General features: G+C 41.1%; 1 protein-coding gene across 3 annotated transcripts in view; it reads left to right on the top strand.

Annotated features, from left to right (window-relative positions):
* pkn1a (protein kinase N1a) overlaps window positions 1–26,681 on the top strand; it is a 65,681-nt gene that overhangs the window by 15,767 nt on the left and 23,233 nt on the right. For 2 of the 3 annotated variants that reach the window (XM_085161510.1, XM_085161508.1), the window contains exons 1-3: window positions 20,977–21,087; window positions 21,127–22,057; window positions 22,868–23,062. In XM_085161510.1, the coding sequence (XP_085017636.1) occupies window positions 22,016–22,057; window positions 22,868–23,062 (237 nt within the window). In that variant the 5' untranslated portion in view covers window positions 20,977–21,087; window positions 21,127–22,015. Of the gene's footprint in view, window positions 1–20,976; window positions 21,088–21,126; window positions 22,058–22,867; window positions 23,063–26,681 lie in introns of those variants that run through there. The other variant, XM_085161509.1, reaches the window with a different exon arrangement.

The raw sequence follows: 26,681 nt of genomic DNA, 5'->3' as shown, positions 1-26,681 counted from the left end.
TCACAATGAATCCCCAGGGTGCTCTTGGGGCATGTTAACATGCATTTCGACTCTGTTTTTCTCTTTTCACCAGCCAAGCACCCTCAGTCTCCCTCGGGTGCTTTAAAACACAAATGTGACGTACTTTCTACCCACATTGCTCACACAGTCAGTTCACGTGGCTTTTTCACACACGCGCGCACACTGTGGAAATCACACATATTGTAACGTGCAGGTGTGGCTTGCTCGTGGTCAACTCTTAGTCATGCTGTGCTTAAAGAGCAAACCTGACATGTTTTCTAAACAACAGAAAAATGAATATTTACTCTCGAGCTAGTTTGTCTGACATCTATGACTGCCGCTGGTTAGATTTTATTGGAACAGTTCACTGGACCACAACACAGGCACTGTGACAAATTGTTTAATGATATTGATCGTATAAACTGGTGAAAACCAACAGATTGAATAAAAGACAAAGGAGATCAGCATGTTTGTTTTTTAATGAAAATAACTTTTCTGTTGGTCCAGATGTTCTATACTCACTTCAGAGCTGCATAATAACTGTGCTAATAACGGAAGATTGGGGTGCTAACATCATGAACTAATGTGGTAAAGAGACAGCTTATTTGTCCTATATTAGCTTCTCTTTATTGGCTCCCTGTTCAATCCAGCCTTCCAATTTAAAATCCTTCTCCGAACATACAAAGTCTTGGATAATTAGGCAAAATCTTAAAGACCTCATTGTACCATATCATCCCATTAGAGCACGTTGCTCCTGAATCCTCCCTTAGTTATGCTGCAATCAGTCTGGGCTCCTGGGGACTTCCCATGATGAGTGTTTCTTCTTCGCTCACTTTTTTCACTCCCTATGTGTTTATACACCACTCTGCATTTAATCATTATTTATTATTAATCTCTGGTTCTGTTCCACAGCATGTCTTTGTCCTGTTGTCCTCTCCACACCCCCAACTGGCCACAGCAGATGGCCGCCCCTCCCTGAGTCTAGTTCTGCTGAAGGTTTCTTACGGTTAAAAGGGAGTTTTTCCTTCCCATTGTCGCCAGATGCTTGTTCATAGAAGGGTCATCTGATTGTTGGAGTTTTCACTATATTATTTTGTGGTTTTACCTGACAATATAAAGCGTCTTGAGGCGACTGTTTTTGTGATTTGGTGCTATATAAAATGTATACTGAATCGAATCGAACTTGAAATTAGCAGACTCTTTGTAACTGAACAACACTCTGCAGTCACAATAATGAATACCAAACTTTATGTCCTTGGGGGCATTTCATTTGAGTGGTTTGGAAATACCTGTTCTGAAATTCTTAAATCTTGTCAAAGACAAATACCAACCACATTAACATAAATTAAACTCAAACTAAGACTGAAACTAATTAAAAACTAAAGTAAAACTGTAACTCATTCTGGGAAACTGGAAACAAAACAAAAATGAAAACTAATGAAAAATGCCAACCTTTAAAAACTCTGCTCCAGACTCAGGAAGCTGTTACATTATAGAAAAGGCAGCATGTGACACTAAAAGGAACGAACTGTCCCCACAGGAAGCAATAGATACAAAATCCCCCCCTTTGAAGGCTTCGCCTCTACGTCTGTACCATTGGACTGCTCACAACTTAATAATAAAAATGTCAAAGACCCAAACTCTTCCATGGCATGTGTTTTTAATTTCTCTTTGCACCCGCTGAATGTAAAAACAAAGAATTACCAGGGGTTTTTTTTTAACCTGATTTTTGTTTCTAAGAAAAATGAGAGCCACATATGAGGATATTCGTTTAAAATTTTGATAGAACAGTGGCAGTATAATGTCCTCGTAAGTGGATATCAGGCCCTTGTAGAGCAAAATGTAGTATTTGGGTCTAGACAACCCAAAATGTGATGTCCATATATGTGGATGCCAGGTCCTAGGAGGTTAAATTTGTTTAATGTAACTTTCAGTACATTTGACAGTAAAGACTCTGCCATCATCTTTAATACCGTACCTTTTACCACCTTATAATGTACAGTCACCTGGACTTGTAGCAGGAGTGAATGGGTATTGGTGTTCAAAGTTAAGTTCACTGTAACCTCTTTTTGTCCATCAATCAAGAATTAATTCAATGACTCTGAAGAAATTTCAGGATAAAAATTAAGTTATTAAGTTCTCACATTTTACATCCAAAGGTCTGGACAGTCTTTCATTGTAACTGCATCTTGCCTGGCGGGTAAAAGAAAACAGTCAATGAGATACATTTAGTTTCTTTTTCCATCCATCAATTTACTTCTGCTTATCCAATTTAGGGTTGAGGGGGCGACGGAGCCTATCCCAGCTACCACACGACGAGAGGTGGGGTACACAGTGGGCAGGTCACCAGTCTGTCACGGGGCTAGCTTCTTTCAAATCAGAGTTACTCTTTTTAAAAGTGTTTCGTGTTCCTCTCTCTTCAGCAACAAACGGCCAATTTCAACTTCTTTAACACTTTTGTTCACAATCTGCCATTTTCGTCTTCCATTTAAATACACACACACAACACAAGTCTCACAAGCTAGCCTGACACTGGAGTTGCAGTTTTATGATTTATTCATGTATTAACTCCTTCAGTGGTTTTATTTCAGTGTGCAACACTGACCTCAAGCTTCACATCTAGCGAAATTTAAATGCTGGCTGCATACTGTTGTTTGACAGAGCTGTGAACCCCGGTCTCCCTCTTGTTCTTGTCTTTACTCCCAGCAAGTCTTCCCTCCCTCGCTGTTTCCATCTCTGGCTATGACGCTCCCTCCTGCTTCCCATCACATACAGTGTTATTTGCCTTTGGACTGCAGGATGCCTGGAGGCCCAAATAAGAAATGTTTCTTTAAAAAGACCCTCACTTGAAATACACCAGGGAGATTATTTAGATTTCAGAAATGGTTTAAAACATGTAGAATATTTAAAAAAAAAAAAAAATACAGTGCCTCCCTAACTGTTTGTTTTTGATCTTTGGGAGGATGATTTAATGTTCAGCCCTGCACTCTATATATCAGACTGCTGTACTCTGCCCAAAGTGCTCTCAATGAACTCTTCTCCACCCATGAACACCGGCTCTCATCCTCCTCCTTCGCCTCATGTGTCTGATGTCTGTGTATTTGGCAGCCAGTCTGGCCTCCCAGCATGCTCTCACATGCTCTTTTATCTATCATTCGCCTCTGGCTCTGAGGGCCAACCATCCTCCCTTGCTCCTCCACCTGCTTCTTTATCACTTTTTGGCTGACCATCTCTCTTCCCCTCTCCTCCCTTTCCTTCTGTCTCTTACTCTCTTGCTGTCCACCTCCTTCAGTCTGTCTCACTCTCTCTCTCTGCTTGGAGGCTTTTTTGGCCTTTGTCTGTCTCGTGGGGAAGGGTGGTCTCTGTCTTTTTTTTTCTTTTTCCCCTCCAGTCTCATCCTTCCCTCTGCTTTCAGAAAATTAGATGAAAAGAAGTGTCACCAAGGGAGATTGGAACAAAATGAATGAAATTAAATTTTTTGCCGTGTTGTAAGTATCAACCAAAAAGGACTGGCTGCTCCCTTTAGGGTTTGTCACAGCAGAGCATCTGCCTCCATCTCACCCCATCTCTAGCATCCTCCTTTGTCACACTAACCCTCTTCATGACCTCCTTCACTACATCCATGAGCCTCCTGTGTGGTCTTCTTCTTTTCCCCCTGCCTGGCATCTCAGTAGTCAACATCCTTTGTCCCTCCTCTGTTCAGTGTCCAAACCATCTCAGTCTGAGCTGTCCCAATTATTTAGTCATGTCTAATCTTGTCCATTCTGCCATTCCTAGTAAAAATCGTAACATCTTCAGCTTGGCCTCCTGTGTTTTTTTTTTTATCTTCAAACAGTAGTACACCACCACCTCTCCATCTCCAGCCTCTCTTCCACCTCCTCCTTACTATCACTATAGATTACAGCACAAGCACAAGGAGAACATACAAACACCACACAGGACAGCCTTACACCCTGTAAGGAAAGTTTTAAGCCTAATCTTCAATACATGCATGACCTTTTAGCTGTGAAGCAGCAGTCCAAACCACAAACTAGAAGAATAGTCCTGCATTTAAAAAGGCTTAAATAAAGCCTGAATAAAGCTTTGTTTATTCGTCATTTTGTCTGAACTCTAGAGAAGATTAGCTTCTGCTAATATTCTGTCAACACCACTTATGTGAATAAAAAAATATTGTATTTGGAAATGAATGGAACTGGAGCAGTTTACAGCCACTCTGGAATGACTGGAATGTCCAAAACAGTAAGGCTGCGAATACAAACAGCCAAAGTGAGTTTCCTCTGTAGAGTTGCTGGGCTTTACTGTAGCATTAGAGATGGAGCACGGACACCCAGAGAACCGCTGCTCCTGCATGTAGGAACGAGCCAGTTGAAGTGGTTTGGGCATCTGGTTAGGACGTGTCACAGGCACCTCCCTTTGGAGGTTTTCAGTGCACGCCCGGGGTTAGACCCAGAATCTGCTGGAGAGACTGTGCATCCCATCTGGCCTGGGAATGCCTCAGGAGAACCTGGAAGGTGTGGGTGGGGAGATGGATGCATGGATGGTTAGTTAGTTCACTTCACTGTTTTTTAAGTAAATCAACTCAGTTAAACTGGAAGAATGTAGAAGTGTTTTGACTGCTCTGTAAAGAGGTGCTATCTAAAAACCAGTGAAGTAAGAATTTGTCTTTAAATATTAATAGAATACCCCTATAACTAAATCAATCTCTGTGCTGTTAAATTGCAAATTGCACCTCTAATTTAAAAGATTTTCTGTGTGGTCCTTGTGCTGCGATCTGACATAAAAAAAATGACAAATGAAGACTGATTAGGTTCAGAGGAACTGAAGTTAAACAAGTTATAGCATGGTAGCTTTATCGCTCTGCTGCTTCTCGACTCGTCCGCTACCTTTCCTTTCATCCTTTCCTCTCTCCTCCCCTTCTTTCCTGCCAGGTTGGCTGTTGTCATCACTCAGGCATCTCAGAAATGCCTCCAGATGTTTTCTTTGACTCACACATACACACTCGCAGTCTGCTGGACACATTTCCTTTGGCGTGGTGCTCATAAGCAAAGTGAAGCATACATTGTTTTGACTTCAGGTGGAAGTTTGCATGTAACCTTTGCCCTCAAATCCCCGTGTAGTCAACACATCCAGGAATGCTTCTTCTCTGCTGTTTTTTATGCGTGACAAAACTAAACTGGCAACACATCAGTGCTACATAGCAAGTCAGGCCTGCAGACCCATTTCAGTCCCTTCACTTCAGAATTAACGCACACACACACGCAAACACACACGCACACACGCTGAAAGACACACGAAGTGCAGTGATATCAGTTTAGTTTGTGCAGCTCTGCAGTGCTGTTTTTCCTTGAAGCTCATCTCAGACAATACCCCAGACCTGTCAAAGCAATTACCCAGACATCTCTACTAGAGCTGCATTCACACACAGACACACACACACACACTTTCAGATATGTGCTACCACTTTATTACTCTGTGACGAATGTTTAGTGTTATCAGCAGCATCTGCGTTACATTTTTTCTTCTGTTTCTCAACCACCGAAACTGAAAAAGTACATTAAGAAGTCCACAAGATTTGATCTTGCTATCTGTTGAGTGCTGTTGCACTGGGTGATGCACGGCTGGGAGGACTTGGTAGTTTCAGTTCTTGGTTTATAAATATGTAAATACGCTTTTGTCTGCTTTTTACTTTGTCCCACAATCGTAACTACAGAGTCGAGCTCAGACATGATACAGGTCAGTCTGACATGAGCTTTAAATTCATCGTCTTATTAAACCTACACATGGGTGTACTGTTTACCTTTTTGTCCACTGATGGCGTCACAGTTAATATTTGTACAACTGAAAGTGGAAGGTTGGTCTGTTTGTCCACCCTACAGTCCTACTAAGTAAGTACATCCCATGATTCAGTAGCTCCTGGAACCACATTTAGCGTCAATAACTTGAAGTAATTGTTTTATGTATGACTTTATGAGTCTCTCACATCACTGGGGGGGATTTTTTTTCCCACTCTTACAATCTTGTTTGTGTTTATTGTGGTTTGCAGTCAGTTGAGTTGAGGTCTAGACTTGGGTCATTGTAGCATCTTCATTCTTTTCTTTTTCAGCCAGTCTGTTGTAGATTTGTTGTGCGACCCAATTTTAGGGAAGCTTCAGCTGACAGACAGATGACCTCACATTTAAGTCTAGAATACTTTGGTACAGAGAGGAGTTCATGATCGGCTCAGCGACTATTTTGGTTTCTTCTGTCTTTTGATTTGTTCACATGCAATATCGCAACCCTAAGCTGTGCTGCCATATTCTTTTTAGAGAGAAACAGCTTTATCCTTCTGGAACTAACTTTTTCAGTCTTTTTCTAATAATAATGAACTGGGATGTTCACTACTTGGATGAATGTGAGATTGGGTTAACACAGACCACCACCATCAGAGCTGATCACACTTGCTGATGATCAGTTAATCAGTTGCATTTGATTAGCAGCACCTGGCTGTTACTTGCCCTCATATGTCCTTCGTACTTCGTTTGTATAATTTTGACTTTATTTTGTTTTATGTGTTTTGTTTTTAAAGTTGTGTTATTCTAATGTGTGCTTATGCACATGTGTGCCTGTCACTTAAAAAAGAGATCTTAAACCTCAGATGACTTCCTAGTTAAGTAAAGGTTAAATTGTCACATGACTCTATGTTTCCAATGACTGTACTTCCTTCCAAAGTACAACCGATTGGATTTAAGTAACATTAGATTTTTTTTTTAGAACTTTCCAGGAAGTTCTGTGATTTCACTAACTTTTCCCCAAACCCCTTCCATGTTTTGTTTTGTCTCTATGGAAAAGTGAAGTCAAACAGAGCTGCCCACCGTCGGCAGCACTAACCGTGTTCTCCATTGTAATTATTACAAAAATAACTAGAATAAACATGTAGGAGAATCTCAACAATCTTAGACTTTGGACGCATACATTTTTCACCAAAGTTGAAATATTTGTATGGATTTAGCTCCGTTCATGTCAACTTCACTTTTCATTTGGCCTGAAGACGCCATCAGGGAGCTTTTTATTTAAACGCTGTAGTTGACATTCACTCTCACTCTCATGTGAATTACCTTCTGTTCTTTTGCTTGTTGTAATTTAAAAACTCTGCACGCCCACTCAGGTAGCGGTATTTCTCTGACTGAGAGAGCGATTTTCCTCGCTCCATGGGTTTTCTGGTGCTTACATAGTTTCTGTAAAAGAGTTCACATGTACTATGTATAACTTTTAAAATTGGCCTTTCTTTCTCCTACTCCTCTTTCTTGCACACAGACAGGTCTATGAGCACAATCTGGTTTTATGAGAAGCTGAACATTTCAGGTAAAGCCCCTCTGTGCTCAGTCAGTCATGTTGGCATGTTGTAAGGTCAGCTATTCTCCTTATGTATTGTCGCTAGACAGCTGCCGACCTTCTTCACCGACTCGGCGGGGATTGGACAGTGATTGACAGGTGTGGTCTGCTCAATAAGCACCTCTGGAGCAGAAGGTGATTGACAGGAGACCTGCTGTGCTGAGGGTCTCCCAGCCGCCCCAGCTGATGAAGGGGATTAATGCAGCCCCTGTCCTCTAAAGACTAACCGTCTGAATAGCTGCTTCTTTCTTGCCTTCACCTCCTTATCTCTCCTTCTCAGTTCCTGGAATGGTTTTGTGATTATGGAAGCAAGTTCAAGGAGGGAAAAAGTCTGTGTTTACATTCCCACCTGGCGATATTTGTCATGTAAACGTCCAGCTCTGTTTACTGAAGTCTTTTTATGATTGATTCATCTTTAACTTTTGTCTCTAAACGTTTGTGGCTCCGTGGCTTTCAGCCATTTTTCATTAACATTCATTTTTACCTGTTGCTTCTCTTGCTGCAAAGATCTGGTTTTCGTTGGGCTGCACTTCTTTCAGTTTGTCTGTAAATTATTAGAAAATGACGAGAAACAGTGTCTCGAAGGATACATCCATTTTTGAGTCATCAAAAGAAAAATAAATGTATTTTCCATCACCAACTCAAAGAAGATCCTAGTAATTCTAATCATTTTCAACTATCGACTATTCTTTGACGTGATACATGATCAGATCAAAGGATCAGTGTTATTGTTTTATAACTGCTATCTGCATTTGAATCACAATAATCACAAGTAAAGAAGTTATGTTTGTTGTAAGGATGTCAGCTTTCTTCAAAGTTTTAGCTTTTCCATCAGGAAATCACAGTTGAGTCTCTGATGGATCGATGTTAAGTTAGTTTCACTTTTAATGGGGCGATCGTGGCTCAAGAGCATTTCGTCTTGTAATCGGAAGGTTACCGGTTCGAGCCCCGGCTCCGACAGTCTCAGTCGTTGTGTCCTTGCCTACTGGTGGTGGTCAGAGGGCCCAGTGGCGCCAGTGTCCGGCAGCCTCGCCTCTGTCAGTGCGCCCCAGGGCAGCTTTGGCTACAATGTAGCTTGCCATCACCAGTGTGTGAATGTGTGTGTGAATGGGTGGATGACCGAATGTAGTGTAAAGCACTTTGGGGTTCTTACGGACTAAGTAAAGCGCTATACAAATACAGGTCATTTACCATTTAGAATTTCCCTTGAAGTATATATCTCACACTTCATCAATAACCTGTATAAGTTCAATAATAACCAGTGTCATGTCAATAATAACCAATATAAGGTCATTAATAACTAGTAACAGTGTGCTGTGCATATTGTGCAAGGTGTTTATTTAATCTGATTACTCACTGCCGTTGTGGGGCTCTCTTGAACGTTCAACTGAAAACAAAATAATTTTGTGTTTACTTTGTACAAGATGATCAGTTTTTGCATGTGTGAAAGTTAGAAATGAAAGCAAAAGAATGGGGGTCTAAAGGGGGGGGGGGGGGGGGGGTCCAAATCCTTTTTTTTTCTTGGATGTTTTGCACCTGCTGTTGGACACGTAACATGTAATGTATCTGTGTAGTGGCTTTGTTTGTGTCTGCTGTAGGATATCAGCAGTAATCCAGGTGAGAATCCAGGACTCCACCCAAAAGTTTGCATAACAAAGCAGCTTACTGACGTGTCAGGGAAATGAGGAAAAGACATAAGGAAAGATTTGAAACTGGGAGCCACTGTTTGACCTGTACGTTTCACTACTGCAAATACCTGAAGAAGGTTTCCTTTTACTCTGAAACTGGTCAGCTCTGTCTGCTCTGAGTCTGTTTGTTCCAGCAGAGGTTTTGAGTTAGCAGCTGAAGAAAGTAAAACCAAGTAAACATTGCAGATAAAGAGGTGGATGGAAGGAAAATGGATACCTGGATATGGGTAAGGCAGTAAGACTTGACTTTGCATGTCCAGCATTGAGTGTATATGAAAACATTAGCACCTGTTGTTTTGAGTGTAAGCCAACAAATTTCAGGTTTGGACAGAGCACATTTTAGAAAAGGTCAGCCTCATTTTAACTTGTGTGTCTTGATAAATCTTCTGTTTCATGTGTTTCTGGACACAGTTGTTCTAGAAACACATAATGTGTCTTCATGCCCATAGACACAAGAGATACAAGTTAAAATCTCTCTGGGGCCAATTGGAGACGTTACTCTTTTAATTTAGGATTGTAGGTAGAGTAGTATTTGTCCAACACATTAACAAGCATTTTTGATTGAAACATGGTTGATGCAGAGTCTACAGGAGGATGCGCAATAATCTCATGATGTTATAGTTCATAGTAAGTCTGCTCTGAATGGTTATCTCGTTGTTGAGGCTTTATTTTCTGTCATCAAGAGTTTTCTTAAAGAGAGATACAGAATAATCCGTCTCTAATGGAAAGAGGCCATGAGTGTATTATTTTAGATGGGTTTACTAATTACTGTAGGAATCAGATCATGGTTTAAATACAATGGCTGACACTTTTCTCAGTTGCTTGAGCGAAGTATCCCAGCTGAAGATTCTCCACAAACAATGCTCTGGAAAAAATGTTGCCCCTTTCTGGATTTCAGTCTTACACATGTCAAAGATAATGTTGTTTTCATTTATTAAGCTGAAAAAGCTATCCAAACCTACCTGGCCCTAAATGAAAAAGTAATTGCCCTCCCTAAACGTAATAACTGGTTGTGCCATCTTTGGTCACAAGATCTGCAATCAGGTGTTTGCCGTAACTGGCAATGCTTCTTTCAAAATGCTATGCAGGAATTTTGGTCCATTCTTCTTTGCAGAATTGTTCAAATTTAGCCTCATTGTAAGGTTTTCAAGCTTGAACAGTCTGTTTAAGGTCATGCCAAATGATCTGGACTTTGACTAACCCACTCCAAAACCTTCTCACCTTCTCTCTTTTTGTTTTTGGAGCTGCTGGTATGTTTTGGATAATTGTTCTGCTTCATAGCCCGAGTGAGCTTGAGCTTCAGGGTCATAAACTGATGGTCAAACCTTTTCTGATAGAGACTGAAATTGATTGTTCCATCAATTACAATAAGTCGTCCTGAAGCAGCAAAGAAGCCCCAGAGGATCACATTACCATCACTGTGTTTGACTGTTCTCGGGTTCTTTTTATGAAATGCTGTGTTAGTTTTATACCACATGTAACAGGACTAAAACACTTGGGAATTATTAAGATTTTTTTTCCCCCTATTTTTTGGCAAAATTTGCAATGATCCCTTGTGTCCTTTTTAGTCAGCAGTGGTTTTCTCATTGGATCTTCCATGGATGCCATTTTTTTTCTTATTATTATTATTCTTATTGGTGAATCATGAACTCTGACCTTAACTGAGACGAGTGAGGCCTGGAGTTCTTTAGATGTTGTTCCTGGTTCTTTTGTGACGTCCTGCATCACTTGTCGATGGAGTCATTTCCGTGGTCTGGCCCCTCCTGGGATGGTTCACCACTGTTCCAGGTTTTCTCCATTTGTGGCTAATGGCTCTCAACATGGTTCTAGCGCTGATGTAGTCAAGTTTTTTTTATTTTATTTGTTATAAGACTTTACAAGTTAGCTGTAAGGTGAACGAGTTTGCAGTCATTTTGGGGAAAACTGGCTGCAGCTGACAGTTCAGTTTCCTCCACCAGTGCAAAATTGAAGTGGGCAGTAGGACGTGAGAACAATGGCCTTCAGATTCAGTGATGGCTTGCCATTTGAGCTGACACAAGACAACAAAGTGAGATTCTTAAATTGAAATAAGTGTTTTTTGCTTTAAAGATCATTGATTTTTTTAGTATGAATTTCCTTTTTAAGGTGGAGGCGATGACACTAAACGATGTGGCACAAAACAAATTAGAGCCTGAAAACTTGGCCAGAAAGGTTGGAGATGATGAAGATGAAAGGGGGGATTGTACTGGAAGGCCTGGAAGTTGTGAATATAACAACCGGGACTTCCCGTCTTTGCCCTCATTCTCATGATTATGCTTTTACATGTGCATTTATAAGTTGTGGGTCAGGCCACGCCGTCCCAATTATAGTCATTATGTTCTCCTATAGCATTTTTTTTAGTCCTATTTTATTTAAGCTCCTCCTCCTAAATAAGATGTATATCTAATGGAGCTGAAACAAAAAACCTCTATGGTAATCATTTCAATCAGTTCTGTAGCATAAAAAACATTTAGTGGTTCCAGCTTGCAAACATGCAAGGAGGAGGAATCTTTCGGGTTTGGAGTCCAAACATAAAAAAGTTATTTAAAAGTCATGCTAGGTCTTTGGAATGCTATAATGGGCATTTTTCCATTGTTGTAAATGGAAATATCACTTTTATCATTTCCAGTTAGCCCTTTATTGGTGGTTTTTGTGTCAGAGGCATTTATTAATACTGTAATATAAACGCTAGAAAGATGGAGCAAAAAAACAACCTTGCCATTGCTCCAGATATATAAAGACCTGAGCCAGCAGCCACTTTGCTTTGCTGTCTATGAGCTACTGTGGTGAATACTTGACTGGCCCAGTTCTTGCACATTGTAGTTGCAGTGTGCGGTTGCTGATTCATTGTCGTTCTCTGCCCCCCGTCCTGCCCGCGTCAACCCCGTGGCTCTCTCAGCCGCCTCGGCGGTCTCTCTCTCCTCTCTCTCTTCCTGTCCCCTCGCCACTCTCTCTTTGTTTGCTCCGTCTGTCTCTCTGCCCCTCTTGGCCCATCGCTAACCACTTCTCTCTCTTTTTCTTTAGCGTGACTCCACATTTTGGCTGCTACTCTCACCAGTCTGTATTTTCTTTGACCTGAGCGAGCCATTTAAATATCGTTGATGCACTTCTTACTAAAATTTACATGTTAATGACTTTTGATCTAAGGTCAAAACTGGCTATGCAAACCACCGTTTCCCTTCAGCTGTTTTGTTTTTTTATTTCCATCTTTCTTCTTGTGTGCTCTCCGTTTCTGGGCATCATACCATTCTCTGCTTATTAGTCCCACTCCCTCTCCTTGCCTCTGTGCCTTGCAGTCCGTCAGCATGACAAGAATAGGAAATGGTGTTTCCTGAGATCCTGAGTTTCATCTTTTTAGTACAATAGTTCGAAATGACCCATATGCATGTGGAAGAGGTCTGCAGGAAATGACATACAAGTTACTGTAAATCCATTAGAGGAACCCCGTGCTGAATCATGGTTCTGCCATTGTTGTTTGTGTGTATGTGTGTGTGTTACAGAAACATGATATCTTCATCACCCTCGTCCTGGAGTACATGGACTGTTAGTCATGGTAGCAGCAATTTTACTTTGCTGCTTCAGTTCCAGCAGTTTGGTTCAGATGATAGATATGTGTGCTGTTTTGTTCAGTCATTGTTCACAAAACATGGATCCTGCTAATGGCATTTGCATTATCATGACTTTAATTAGCATAGATTAATAGGATAATATTAAAAATGTAAATAAATATAAACATCACAGAGCTGCTAGTCTTAGGCACAAATACAATCCACTCTCTACACCCTCTCCTTACTCACTTTCACTCCTTTTAAATCTTTACGTCAAGGGTTGGCCACATTAACTGCTGGGTTATAAATCCCTCCAAAACAGAGAGTGCAGTGATGCAGGGTTACTAACCACACACCGTGAAGGTGCACCATCTGTTTTGTGACTGATGTGGAGGAAACAGTAAACACTTACAGATATGACTTCTGCCTTCCCCTCTCTAGCCATGCAGCATGTGCAGTTCCCAAACATTATCGTGGTTATTGATCACATGAGGAATTCCTTTTTGCTTCTGTTGCTCACCACTGCGTTCTTGGTTTTAGCTGTTAGTGAAAAACGTTTGCATAAATGAAAGTGCATGTCAGCAGAAACAAGGACTATGATTAGGCTTATATTTCTTTCTGTTTTGGTTCTTTAAGTTTTGATCACCACATCTTTACCTAAATGGTTAATCCCTACACTTTCCCAACTGAACAGTAAAGGAAAGAAGAGGTGGCTGCGTGCTTTGAAGATGCATTTATTTGGATTTATTTCAGCTTCCTTTTATTTGGCTGAATTGCCTAGGACGTTTGCACAGACTCCTCAACATCTGCTTCTTACAGTTAAAACTTTGTGGTGTAAAAGAATAACAGTCACCCGTTGTATGAGATCCTGGTGCAACAATGTCTCAGTGAAAAAAATAGCACTCGGCAACGGTGGGAATAAAGAACTCCCTTTAACAAGATAATGGTGAACCTGTCACTGAGCTGCTCACTCAATACCAGTCTGGTCTTAATAAACCATCAGGCAATATCTGCTTTGCTCCTCAGTAACTACTCTTAGATTTGTGTATCACATTCTGTTACGCCATGTATGTTTTTAGGAAACCATAGCTAGGCTCAAGACTAACAGAAGTAAATAAATTTGCTGCTAAGAGCAAAATGACTAATTACTAAGATTTTTTTCCAAGACTTATCCATACACACATTCATTCTAACTTCACTTGTGGCTCCCATGTGCACAGAGATCCAAATGTTGCTAATGCTAAACAAGTACCACATAAACTAAGAGAAAGACTGAGGCCATTCTTCCTCTTAGACTGTGTATACAATATTTACATGGATGTAGCTTCTTGTTTTTAGCTTTTGATCATCATCATTTTTTACACTTGCACCTTAGCCTCTCATGCAGTTATAGTCTACGTTATGTTCATTCAGAAAGATGAATTGAAACACAGTATTGGTGCATTAACACAGGCATAGACAATGAGAGCACATGAATAGAAGGAGTTTACGCAACAATACTCAATCCATTATTTATCACGTTATTGCAATGGAACTGCACGGGTTTATTGTCATATTAGTGGAGGTGAGGCCTAGCAGACAGCTACAGCCACCAGTGGGCACCTGCCTGTCAGTATAAGCAGCCAAGGCACTAATAATACATGACTGTGAGCTTTGAGACCGTTTAAAGGGCTGGTTCTCTTCCTTTGCAGTTGTCACAAAAGGAGGGGGGGGGAATAAATAAACTGTAAAGTAAAGTAAAGTCGGGAACTTCAGCAGGAGTCCGCCTCGTGTGGCATTAGAGGAACTACACAGGGTTCAGTTTTCAGTCCTAAAGGTTGCCACGTGGGTTTTCCCTTTAACAAAGCTAAGAGTAATAAGTTAACATACATGACTCGTGAAATGCTGCTCGTGGCCCTTATAAATAGTCATCATCTGTTGATTAAAATAGTTATGCATTTCCTTGTTGAGTGTAGAGACTGAACCACTGGTGCTATCTCATACTTAGATTTTTTTTATTTCTTTATGAAATGCTTCCTGAAGCGTATCGTTCTTCTTCCTCTTCTCTCTTCTTCCTCCTCTATTATTAGCCCATCTGTCCTTCCTCTATCACGACAGAACAGGCGTCCAGTCATTTTTTTCTTTTTTTAAAAATGGCATTCTCACTTCTCATCATGTTTGCCAGGCCACTCCGAAAAGGGTGCGCTATCCCACCGATCCCACCCTCTACAATAACATCACGTTGTCAGCCTGAACTGGGCTGAGCTGTGTGGCCTTGCTCCCCAGGAGACATGTGGTCATGTTTCACTGGAACCTGACGTGGTGGGGTTTGGTGTTTGTTTGTTTTTTGCTTGTTTTGAGTGTCTGTGTCTGTGCATTCAAAGTGAATATCTGTTTTTGCCTGGCACCGCTTTTCCCTGACCTCTGTGTGGACACTCTCTCTGAACTGAGTGGTCATTATCACTCACTTGGAAAACTCCAGCCATTGTATCACACTGGAGAAAATATGCGTGTTGGAGAAAATGGGCAAGGCTCTTCCTCATGACAACTTAACACAGCGAAGACTTCTTTGAAGCTTCAAAATTTCCATGTTGCAGGGTTACCATTTGTCCAGAATATTAACAGACACCTAAAGTCTGCATAAGAATAGAATAGAAAGACTCTCACAGCCATGTCTTTCCTGACCTCTGTGTGGACACTATCTCTGAACTGAGTGGTTGTTATCACTCAGTTGGAAAACTCCAGCTATTGTACTCACAGTGGAGTACGTGCACACACCAAAAAAAAACCCTGCACTCTACCCGATCCTGCCTTGTCCATCTCCGTCCAGCCCTAGGCTCCTCTGTGCTGCTCACACAGTCTGATTGAATTAACCTCGCTTGGTGCCGTTATCTATTGAATTAGCCCGTCATTGCTTCCCTGGACACTGCAGCTGAATGTTCCTCCCTGGGCTAGTTCACTAACAAGCTGCACGAGGTGAGTCATTCATGTCCCTTAGCTGTCGCCATCTTTGCACTGCTACACGGGGGTCAACAGATGGAAAGTGACGTTGTTTTTTGGACTGTATCGGCTTCTTTACTTTGACTTCTGAGCTCTTGAAAAGGTGTCGGGTGAGAACACCGTCAGTTTCACCGTGACCATTATGACTCACTTGGTGCTTCCTCTTTGTGCTGCCTACATATGTGTGTCAGATCACATTATTCAGACATCTGAATGCTGCTGACATGTCTTTAGCAGATGTTGTGCTGGAAGGTAACAAGTGGCACATCCTGACGCCTGCTGGACTGAGGGTTGATTGTTTTAAGACTGAATATTTTTTTCTTAAAAATAAGAACCAATTTGAGAATAAAACCGGTACTTTACTGTTCACATCTGGAAAAAGTCATCCATACATTTATTTTCTGTTAGTATTGCAACTCTGTCTCCTCCCTGGTACGGACAAAAGTCAGCCGTTTGCCTCAAAACGGTTCAAAATTTAGCAGCTCAAGTTTTTACTGACAACATCACATCACCCCAGCCTAGTCGCTTCTCTCCGTTAACTTCCTTTGCGGAGTCTGGAGCCGCGAAGCAGGTCCAAAACAACTCCTGTGGACGCTACCATCCAAACATCACCTTCTTAAACACACACAGAAATAGAGACCCAAGTGAAATGAAGATAACACAATACCATAAATAAATTTTTTAAATTTAATTTCATATTGGCAGTGCAAATTATCTTAAGATGGCAAAACAATAGAATTTATTGCTGTTTTTGTGACAATATACAGTCCAAAAAAATAGTTATTGCTATGAGTCCCTTTAATGTAAAAGAAAAGACAGAAAAAGTATGGCCATAGTTACACAACATTAAAGAATTCAGCGCGTCACAAAAGCATTGAGCTAAGATACAGTCTAATGTAACCTTTGGAGAAACTACAACCAAACTTATAGACCAGATACAGTTTACATCAAAAAGAGGAAATTTGAGCTTTAGAGCTTCTACTTTAACATAATGACAATTGTATTTAAACAGTGTGCCTTAAAACTAAGCGCACAGTGAGAGGAAACTAAAGGTTGCTGCTCTCCTAGTTTTGTGTTACTGAAAATGAGAAGATAGCGGAGTCGTTCAACATTCTTAAAATTCTCTTCGTCACTGAACGATCTCTGCTCGGATCAGAAACTTGTTCAAGAAAACCAAAGCAGCCACCAGATGTCTTGCAGTCCAACACTTGTCTCTGCTGCCTTGTTATGTAGCCACATTTTTAAGGAGGTACACATCAAAAGCAGTGCAGTGAATCAAGCTTTATTTGTAACATGACTCCATTTTATTGGCATCTCTGCCCAAAATTGTGGATAAGAGGAGAGTATATGCAAAGTAGGAGAACTTAAACAACCTCCCTCTGGCTCAGTTACACAATCACTTCACCATCTCACTGATAATCACTTGATAGTGAGGAGCAGCACAAACACAGCAATCCACGATTACTCAAACACTTCAGCCTTTTTTTAGCAACAACAGATCGTCTGCTGGAAATAAAGCAAACGTTTAGTCTGGTTTTTTGTTGTTTTTACAGCTGCAGGTCTGGATTACGTGTATATATGTATACAAGGAGGTGGAGACGCAAATGTAGACGTGGAGGATTATGTCGTGTTAAAGTGACGTCTTTGCATCAATGAGCTTTCTCCTCGTCTTCATCAGTCATTCTGGATTAAGAGGGTCACAGCCTTAGAATAACAGCCGCCACCCAGAAGGCTCATATTTGCTCATAAAGACAAGAGTCTCTGCTTTAAAAAGTCAACATTTCCTTTCAAAGATGGTCTTTGGTGATACTAAGTGCAGCGCTGCGTGATCAGTGGTAAAGTTATAAATGTCTTTATTTTGGTTTACAGCCTTTAGGAGCCACAGAGACCCTTTTTACTTGCTGTTTTTAATGATATTGCATAGAACTCACAGATGTGACTGCTTTAACTTTTATTGTGCTTGAGGTGTTATGCAGTTATTTTTTTTAGATTGTATAGATTTATCCAACCACTTCACAAACACTCGGGATTATCATAGTGTGGCCTGCTAGTCTTTATTAGCCCTTGGTAATGTTTCATGTGGTCCTCAGGCATGACAAAGAAGAAAATGACATTGCTGTACATTTTAATAATCCACAGTTCATGTCAAGCAATGAAATGCCAGCACAGAATATCCTAACAGTGTATTTTTCTTCAGTTTGAACTTATTTTTATAAAAAATGAATCATAACAGACTAAAGCTTACTGACAAATGCAGTCAAAGTCCCTCTTTTCCGATTAAAGGAAGCAATTATATGTACAAATTTAGACAGAGATGAGTCAGCTTTATGTGGACACACAGACAAATTGCAAAATCCCAGATAATTAGTCCCGTCTGCACTCAGGTTCTCCCAATATGACAAAAAAAACCTTTTTTACACACTTCCCTAAATAGAAATCATAGAATCCAGTTAAAACACTTCATCGTTAGTCATCATGAAAGGCCCGTCACTGCTGACCTCATGACTTTGGTTGTTGTGATTGCTATCAGTGACTGCTTACAGAAGGGCACCTAATGAGCTGCATTCATTTTTGCTGTGGCAAAGTGATGTCAGCATGCTAACATCATACTCTTGCCTTTCTTGTATACTTGCATCCTGTTTTTCACTCACTCTGTTGTAAGCTGGATGCAAATGATTTATTAAACAGGAAAGATTTTAAGTTTTAAAGAGCTGCTGTAGTAATATCTCCACTTAGTTTGGATTGCAGTTCTACTCCTTGGTCTTATGCAGTTTTGATCACAGGTTTAAATATGAATGTCATGATAATTTTGTGCTTTTCTTTGAACTGTTCTTTTTCAGGTGCTGAATGATTGTACAACGTAGATCTTTAATAACTTAACTAAAATATAAGTATTGGGTGTAGTGATGGGATTTCCGGCTCTTTTTAGAGATCCGGCTCTTTCGGTTCAACTCACTAAAAAGAGCCGGCTCTTTCGGCTCCGAACCGGCTCTTCAGGTTGTTTTGTTGCTTTAATTAATTTATTATTAACAATAATATAAAATTATGCACAAAAGGAATTACTAACGTAAAACAAAGTGGGTTTATTTATATATGTTTATATATAAATATATGCGGTGGCCCCTAGAGACAAAACACGTACAAACTCCAAAACACATTTCTAGCATGAACTGAACTTCCAAAGCAGAGCTACTAGATCACTTAAATTACACAATTGAAAGCATGTGTGTATTGTTTGTGTATTTATACACAGGCACTCATGTATATTCAAATAATTAAAAAAAAAAGTTCATTTACCTGTTACTACCACACACCAAATCCGGTCGTTGGTACTTGCTGGCTTGTGTAGCCACTAGGTAACAAAAGCTCAACACTGCGCCTAGCATCCTGGAGCACTTCTGTTGTCTTTTGTACGTGTTTTGAGTTTTTACGTGCTTTTGAGTTTTTACGTGCTTTGGAGTTTTTACGTGCTTCGGAGTTTTTACGTGCTTCGGAGTTTTTACGTGCTTCGGAGTTTGTACGTGATTTGAAGTTTGTATGTGCTTTGTCTCTAGGGGCCACCGTAAATATACTTTTATTTATTCACTCCACATAAAATGTAATAAATAAATCATATAATACAAAAACCAACTATTCACATTTCAACTTTTAACTATTTAAATTTTCAGCTTTTTCCTTTTAAACAAATTTAAAATGAAACAACACAAAACACTGCAAACCACAACACAATTAAATATAAATTAAAATATGAAAACAAAAAGAACATGCATATTCTCTGTCATATGGGCCCGCATGAATAAACTTTCTGAATCCTTTATCATCTGCAACCGAAAATAGTTGTGGATGATTACTATACCTTTCTAATGTGACGTTGTTGTCCCTGGCTCTCTTTCTCTCTCTCTCCCTCTGGCTCTGTTCCTGTGCTACTGAGTAACTACGGTCCCTCCCCCCTCTGCCCAGCGTAAAGCACAAGGCTCGCGTGCGGAGTGAAGCGAAAAAAACCAAAGAAAAAAACCCACGTGACGGCTCGCGATAAGGAGTCGGCTCGCGTCGTTCACTTCAAAGAGTTGGCTCTAAGAGCCATTTCGTTCGCGAACGACCCATCACTAATTGGGTGCACAAGTTTGAATTTATCTTGCATTTTCTCTAATCCACACAGGGTCAAAACTATATATTCAGGCTCAAATACATTCGTATACCTTCACTTATATTTGGTTAAATGACCCTTAGCAAGTAGTACCATGATCTCATTTGTTTGTGGCATAATTCTAGCTGAATATTTGACCACTTTTCTTGGCAGAATCAGTAGAGTTCATTCAAACTCATCCGACCTCCACCCTGTTGGTTTCAACAGCTTTGGGAACGCCGTTCCAGACGCTTAATGTTAGCCTGCTTTATCTATTCAAAACCAGTTTTGATGTGTTTGGGACCATTGTGGTGTTGGGACACCCAGCTATGTCCAAGTTTCAACTACCTAGATGTTGATTTGAGGTGAAGTTCTTCTTCATTCTTATCCCATTCACTTTGTGTGATGTGCCCCTAGATTCGCTGGCAGCAAAGCGGCCTCTGAGTATGATGCTACCACAGCCATGCTTGATGGTTGGGACAGTGTTATTAGGTTTGAAAGTGTCACCTCTACTTCAAATATAGCTCTTGTCATTTTGGCCAAATAGCTCAATTCTTGTTGCATCCTTGACCACAAAACACCCTCTCAGTCCATGGTGATGAAAAACTGATTTCACTGTGCACAGTAACGTTGGTGTTCCAGCAGTTTTAAGTTCATGGCAGGCTTGGGCTTTGGGGGCTCCTAAGTGGTTCCTGAACATCCTTACAGATTGTGGCTTCTTCCGGATCTTGGCAAAGTGGCAAAGTAACTTGCACTTACATACACTTGTTTGAACTGATGATCTTGGAATCTGCAATTGTTTAGAAAGGGCTCCAAGTTACTTTCTCAACTTGTGTAAATCTACAATTCTCCTTCTTAGATCTTTACTGAGTTTCTTGGACTTACATTTCAAACCTGTGCACCCAATTCTTTTCTTAGTTGTCAATGTCATTAAAGATGTATGCTGTACAATCATTCCACCCTGGGAAAAAGAGCAGTTCAAAGAAATCATTAAAATCTCCAAATTACCATGACATTCATTCCCATGATGAGTGTATATGATCTGAATTATACTGACACACATCCACCGATGAGTAATGGAGTGTTTTGTATACCAAAAATCGTCTGTTTCAAGGTTGTAATTTTCATAATTACATTCTCTTAAATGTGGTTGTAGTGGGTAAGCTATCAGCCAATCATCATGCAGCAGGAAACGAGTCATAGAATAACAGGACTCACAGCACTGTGGCCAAGCCTCAAAACTCAACAACAGCACGGGGGGACGATCAAAACTCTGCATGTTTTTGTTTCTTCTGAGACCACCGGGCTACAAATCACAGCTATTTGTCAGATAATCCTGTATCTCAAAACTGATATTGTACAACATGACACAGACTACTCACTCTTTGTCTTATAGTTTAAAGGATCATCAAGGTTTTTCCTGCCCTTTGGAAGTTTTCGCCAATAACCAAAGGAAAATCCCTTTCTCCTTTCTAATGCGGTCATAAAATCATTTACTAACTTGTTCTGTTTATTAGAGTTTCAGCGTAATAGACATTTTGCTTGTCATGTGATCAGACCTACAGGAAAATGCATCAATTTCTTCTAAATAAGGCTGATTATGAGTCAGCCATAGTTCTAATAATGTTGGAGTCCACCCACTGTGGCTTCTATAGCGATGTTATCATATTTTAAGAAGGCTTTCTATAAGCGAAGGGGAATCACCACTGGGGTTTGTAGATGTCGAGCCCAAAGGAAATGGGAGGTCAAGCAGGCAGCAGTAATGCGTCCAAACCTTACTCTCTGGCTCTGATCCCATACTTAGAAAACGCATCCTTCCCCCTGTTTCCGCCCTTAAGATCATATCAACCATCAAATTAAGAGTGATTAAAAAAAACATAGCTGTCACAAATTCACTTCTAGCCAGATCCGATTAAGCAGTGAACTTAATGGCTTTGTGCCACAGATACAATAATAATTGACTAAAGCTTTAACAGGGAGAATGCATTCTTTATGTGCTGAGCTGCGACCCTCTTCTGTGTCTCACTCGCCACTGACAGCAGCAAAATCGCAGAGGAAACAGGAAAGGCCTGAGCAGCTTGGTGTTGGGACGGATATCCTCTTTTGGAGGCGTTCCCCCTCCTCCCTCACTTAACTCTCCTTCTCTTTATCTCTTTTTATCGTTTTTCTCCCCTTAGCCCTTGTCGCACTCTGTGTGGCATTAACAGTTTGGCGGAGCTCAGAAGCGTACCGCAAGGTTTTTGCTCCTCTGTAGATTATTTGGGACATCAAAATCCGAGGGAATTATGTGTTGGCATGGTGACGAGGAGGATGAGGACAGCTCGGAGGTGAAGTGTTGGCTTGTTTGTTTGATTTGTGAGTTCCTGTAATAGTGGCTGAGTGACTGTGATTTCGAGTAACCCGGAGTCTTTCTCTGCTGCCGGGTTCCTGATGACTTATTTTATAGTAAGCTGTAGGTCTGCTCGAGACCAGACAAAAAGTAAATAGCCTCCTAGTACAGAAGAAAAAGTTGTGGTGTGAGTGGAGTCCCTTCACGTTCTAGTACCTATGTGTTGTTGTGCTGTTGTTTTTCATGTACTTTTAGACAATCGTTGGATTTCTCACACAGAAGAGAGGGACTGGCTCGTGAGAAAGCTCTGAATGAATACAATGGCCAGTCTGGGTCATGGGACAGATCTGTAATTCACTTTGATCCTTGTGTATAGTCTGAGTTCCATTTGGCAGACAAATTTCCTGAAAATAGCATCTCTAATGGTATTCCTGAACATCAGTAGTTTCAAAGCGCTGCTTGTAAACAGGTTAAACGTTGCAGAGTTTGTTTGAAAGTATTGTAAACAGCAACTGAAGAAGATTTTTGCCATTCCTCGACGCTCCTCCTGCATCTTTTTCCCATCCTCCTGCTTCCTTTTGTAGCTTTCTTGTTTGCCCTTTTCCTCTCTACCCCCACCAATCCCTCACACCAATCACTATCATGTCTTGCTCTCTTTCCTCCCATTACTGCCTTATCTTGCTTACCATCTCTTCCTCTTCTGTCTTTCTCACTCTCAACACCCCATCTAACCAGGCTAAGGCGGAGTGATTTGATTGTTGATTTTGTCTAATCATCTCCTCCTCGCTCCGTCTCTCCTCTTGTCCAGAGTGACCCAGGCGGGCTGTCGGTTCTGGAGCAGCTTGGTCTGGACCAAAACTCGGACTTCTCGGACTCCAGTGTTCAGCAGCTTCTGGATGAGCAGCGGGAAAGGATCCGTAGGGAAATTCGCAAGGAGCTGAAGATCAAGGAGGGAGCCGAGAACTTGCGCAGGGCGACGACTGACAAGAGGAATGCACAGCAGGTAGGGTTTTATTTAAATCCAAAAAGCTCCAGGTATCATGCTTGTTAATGGGAACTGATGAAATAAATGACATTAAAGACTTTGCAGTGAATTTTTTTTTGTTAATAAGAAAGGAAAAACGTCTATAGCTTGGCAAGGTAGGAAAAAAATAAGGTTATCAGAGTAGCCCTATTTAGTTACTCAGTTTTACCACAGTAATAACAGGAAACTGGTTCAATTACAGTGTTTTGGAAATGAGGCCGGTGAATCAGGAGTGCATGAGTTTACCGGAGCTGAACAGATTTTGTTAGCATGCTAAGTTGCTATGCTGTTTGTTTGTTTTTTCAGTAGACTGGGACTTTCCAAAGTGTGGAGATTTCTGGGCACCTATCTCCACACTGTGAAGTGTCCTCAATCTTTCACACAGGCACATATGCTGTTTTTACATAGCAAAGCACTGAACACTGGTGTTACTGCATTGTAGACAGCACACTCGCCTAAACAGCCTGAACATTTCCAGTGAAAACACATTTGAAGTGGACTATCTCCTGCTGTGTGCTCTTGCTCATGACACATGTAAACAGGAATTTCTAAACAACTGCAGAAAACAGGTCACTTCCCAGAGTGTCAGACTTTGCCTGTGGCACGACTCACTGCCCACTTTATCAGTTATACTTGTTCAACTGCTTTTTAATGCAAATATATAATCAGCATATCACGTGGCAGCAACTTAATTCATGTAGCCATGTAGACGTGATCGCGATGACTTGCTAAAGTTCAAACTGAGCAAGGAGTGGAAAAATGGTGATTTTTGAACGTGGCTGGTCTGAGTAAGAAAAAGTACAGAAAATGTTGTCTACTGGGATTTTCCCACACAATCACAGAAAAAAAGAGAAAATATCACTATAGCATTTCTCTGGGTGAAAATATCCTGTTTAGGACTGACTACACTCCTTTGAGCTGACAGGAAGGCAACAGGAACTTAAATAAACACTCATTACAACCATGGTATGCAGAAGAGCATCACGGAACATAAAATAAGTCAAACCTTGATGCACATGGCGTATTGCAGTAGAAGACCACTCCTGTCAGCTAAGAACAGAAAATATAAAGTTGGACGGTGGAGTCAAAATGTGGCGTAACCAACATGAAAGCAGAGTGGTAGTGGTGGTGACGTAATGGTGTGGGGATATTTTGTTGACCCTCCTGAGCACATAAATGCCAAAGCCAGAGTATTGATCCTGACCATGTCCATCATTTTATGTCAACATTGTATGCATCTCTTACTGGGTGCTTCCTGCAGGATAATACGCCATGTCACAAACCTCAAATTGGTGTCTTGAACTTGACAATGAGTTCCGTCCATCCATTTATCCAGCTTCTACTTATTCACTTTAGGGTGGTGGGTGAGTTGCAGCCTATCCCAGCTTATACCCACATAGCAAAATTGGTATGGCCGGATGTGGCCCACACAATGTGGCCACACATGGCCCACATACCGCAAAGAATGACGGCCATTTGGTGGCCCAGATCAGGTTTGCCAGAGGTGGCCCACACATGGGCCAGCACAAGGCCAGTTGCAGACACACTGGTGGTCCTGTGCTGGCCCATATGTGGCCAGACCTGTTTTCTATGAGCCTGAGCCAAATAAACCAAACCATAATGGGGCCAGATATGGCATGCCGTCACATAAACAGTGCCATCATTGCCACACCTGGCCCACATCTGGTTGACATACACCCTGCCATGACACCAGTCAGTCAGAAGTGCCAGCTTGATGCCAGATCCAGGCCAGACCTGTTTTCTATGAGCCTGGGCCACATATACCAAATCACAATCGGGTCAGATGTAGCATGCCATCACATACACAGTGCCACCTACGCCAGGCCTGGCCCATATCTGGATGACACAGGGCTCGCAAAATCGCTGGCCCGACATCCCGGGGCTAGCCATTTTTCCAGTCGGGCTACCAAAATATATCTCTGCCCTGCCCGTCGGGCTATCATAGGAAGTAAAAATATATGTCAATGCTTTTGCATTCTTTCTGAAATGTAGCTGTGTAATTATATGTAATTGGCATCGGTGAGCCACTGTCAATATGTGACATATTGAAATCGCGTTTGAATTTGCGCTTGTTTTTTGCTTTCACTTTGCAATCGCACGAACTGTGTATAGAGAGCGACAGCACTGATTGGTGAGTGACGATAATTTGCGCACCAATTCCTCTGACATCGTCTTATCAGTCGTTAGCTTACTATGCAAACATGACAAGTGAAATCTCCCGCAGCAAGCTTAAACATGTGAGAGGTTGATCGCGCAGAGAATCGCTGAGCGTTATGTGAGTGCGTGTGTAAAAGCAGCAGGATATATATTTTAGTTCTGCTGAGCCAAATAAGACAGGTCAGGGTGAAGAAGTGACAGCCAAAGAAAAGCTTACCACAAAACGGAAAAGTTATGACAAATCAGACTATAAGGCAAAAAGAAAGTGCAGATTTATGGTTTTATGGACAAAAGAATTTCCGTGGCTGCAATATGACGAGCTAAATAACCAGGGCTGCACAGAAGTTGTCCGCAGGTGCGCATTCGCTGTCAAAATAAAAAGAGCGCACAAGATAAGAAGTTGCAACGCGTGTTTGCGTACATAAGATTTTCTGGAGGAGGACAGACATTTGTTTAGAACTCTTAAAGATGTCGAAGAAGCTCCTTTAAGCAATTACTTTGGTGTTCCTCCACCTCCAAAGAAATGTCAGGAGTCCGAACCACAAAAGAAGCGCGTATTCTCGGAAAAGTGGTTGCAGGAGGTGAGCTGGCTTCAAACAAATGATGAACGCACAGAGATGTGGTGCAGAATGTGCCGTGAAAATCCGACTCTAGCGGACAAAAACACTGCCTTTTATATGGACGCAAACGCGCGCTGCAACTTCTTATCTGGTGCGCGTCTTTTATTTTGACAGCGAATGCGCACATGCGGACCACTTATGTGCACCCATGTAAATAACATAATGTTCTGCCGGGTGTGTTGTTGGTTTTTCCTCGATTTCTGAGTCGACAAGCGCCTTTGTTACTGGGACCAGTCATTTTAAGAAAGGCCCCCCATTAGAACCCATGAGAAATGCAAGAAATGCATTATTGCTCAGTCTGCAATATCTTTCCCAGAACAAACACCAATTGCAAATAACATACTAAAAATAAACCTGAAAATCAGTTTAAAACAGCGTACTATGTTGCAAAGAGTGAACTACCACTGGCACAATTTAGCAGTCTTTGCAAACTTCAAAAAGCAAATGGCCTCGATCTTGGTTCCACTTGCCTCTTACTCGTGACTTCAGTGGAAATTTCAAATTCAGGATCTGACACAGACTGATTCATGTTCTACACAGATCTTACAAGTTCATAGAAATTTCTGTTCAATTAGAACCAAGTATTTGAGTTGATGATTGTAATTTTTAGACAATGTTGTAATTAGGGATGGGTATCGTTTAGGTTTTATCCGATACCGGTGCCAAACTGGTACTTTTGAAACGGTGCCGGTGCTTAAACGGTGCTCAAACCGGTGCTTAAAGAATGGAGAACACAAAATTGGTCCAAAAACCTCTCATGTTCAGCTGTTTTTTTGTAAAAAGATAACAATGTTAGCCTT

Source organism: Neolamprologus multifasciatus, chromosome 6 (assembly GCF_963576455.1).
Source record: "Neolamprologus multifasciatus chromosome 6, fNeoMul1.2, whole genome shotgun sequence".
In the NCBI taxonomy this organism is placed as follows: Eukaryota; Metazoa; Chordata; class Actinopteri; order Cichliformes; family Cichlidae; genus Neolamprologus; species Neolamprologus multifasciatus.
The sequence above is the reverse complement of the archived record's forward strand: the minus strand, read 5'-3'. Positions and strand labels throughout refer to the sequence as shown.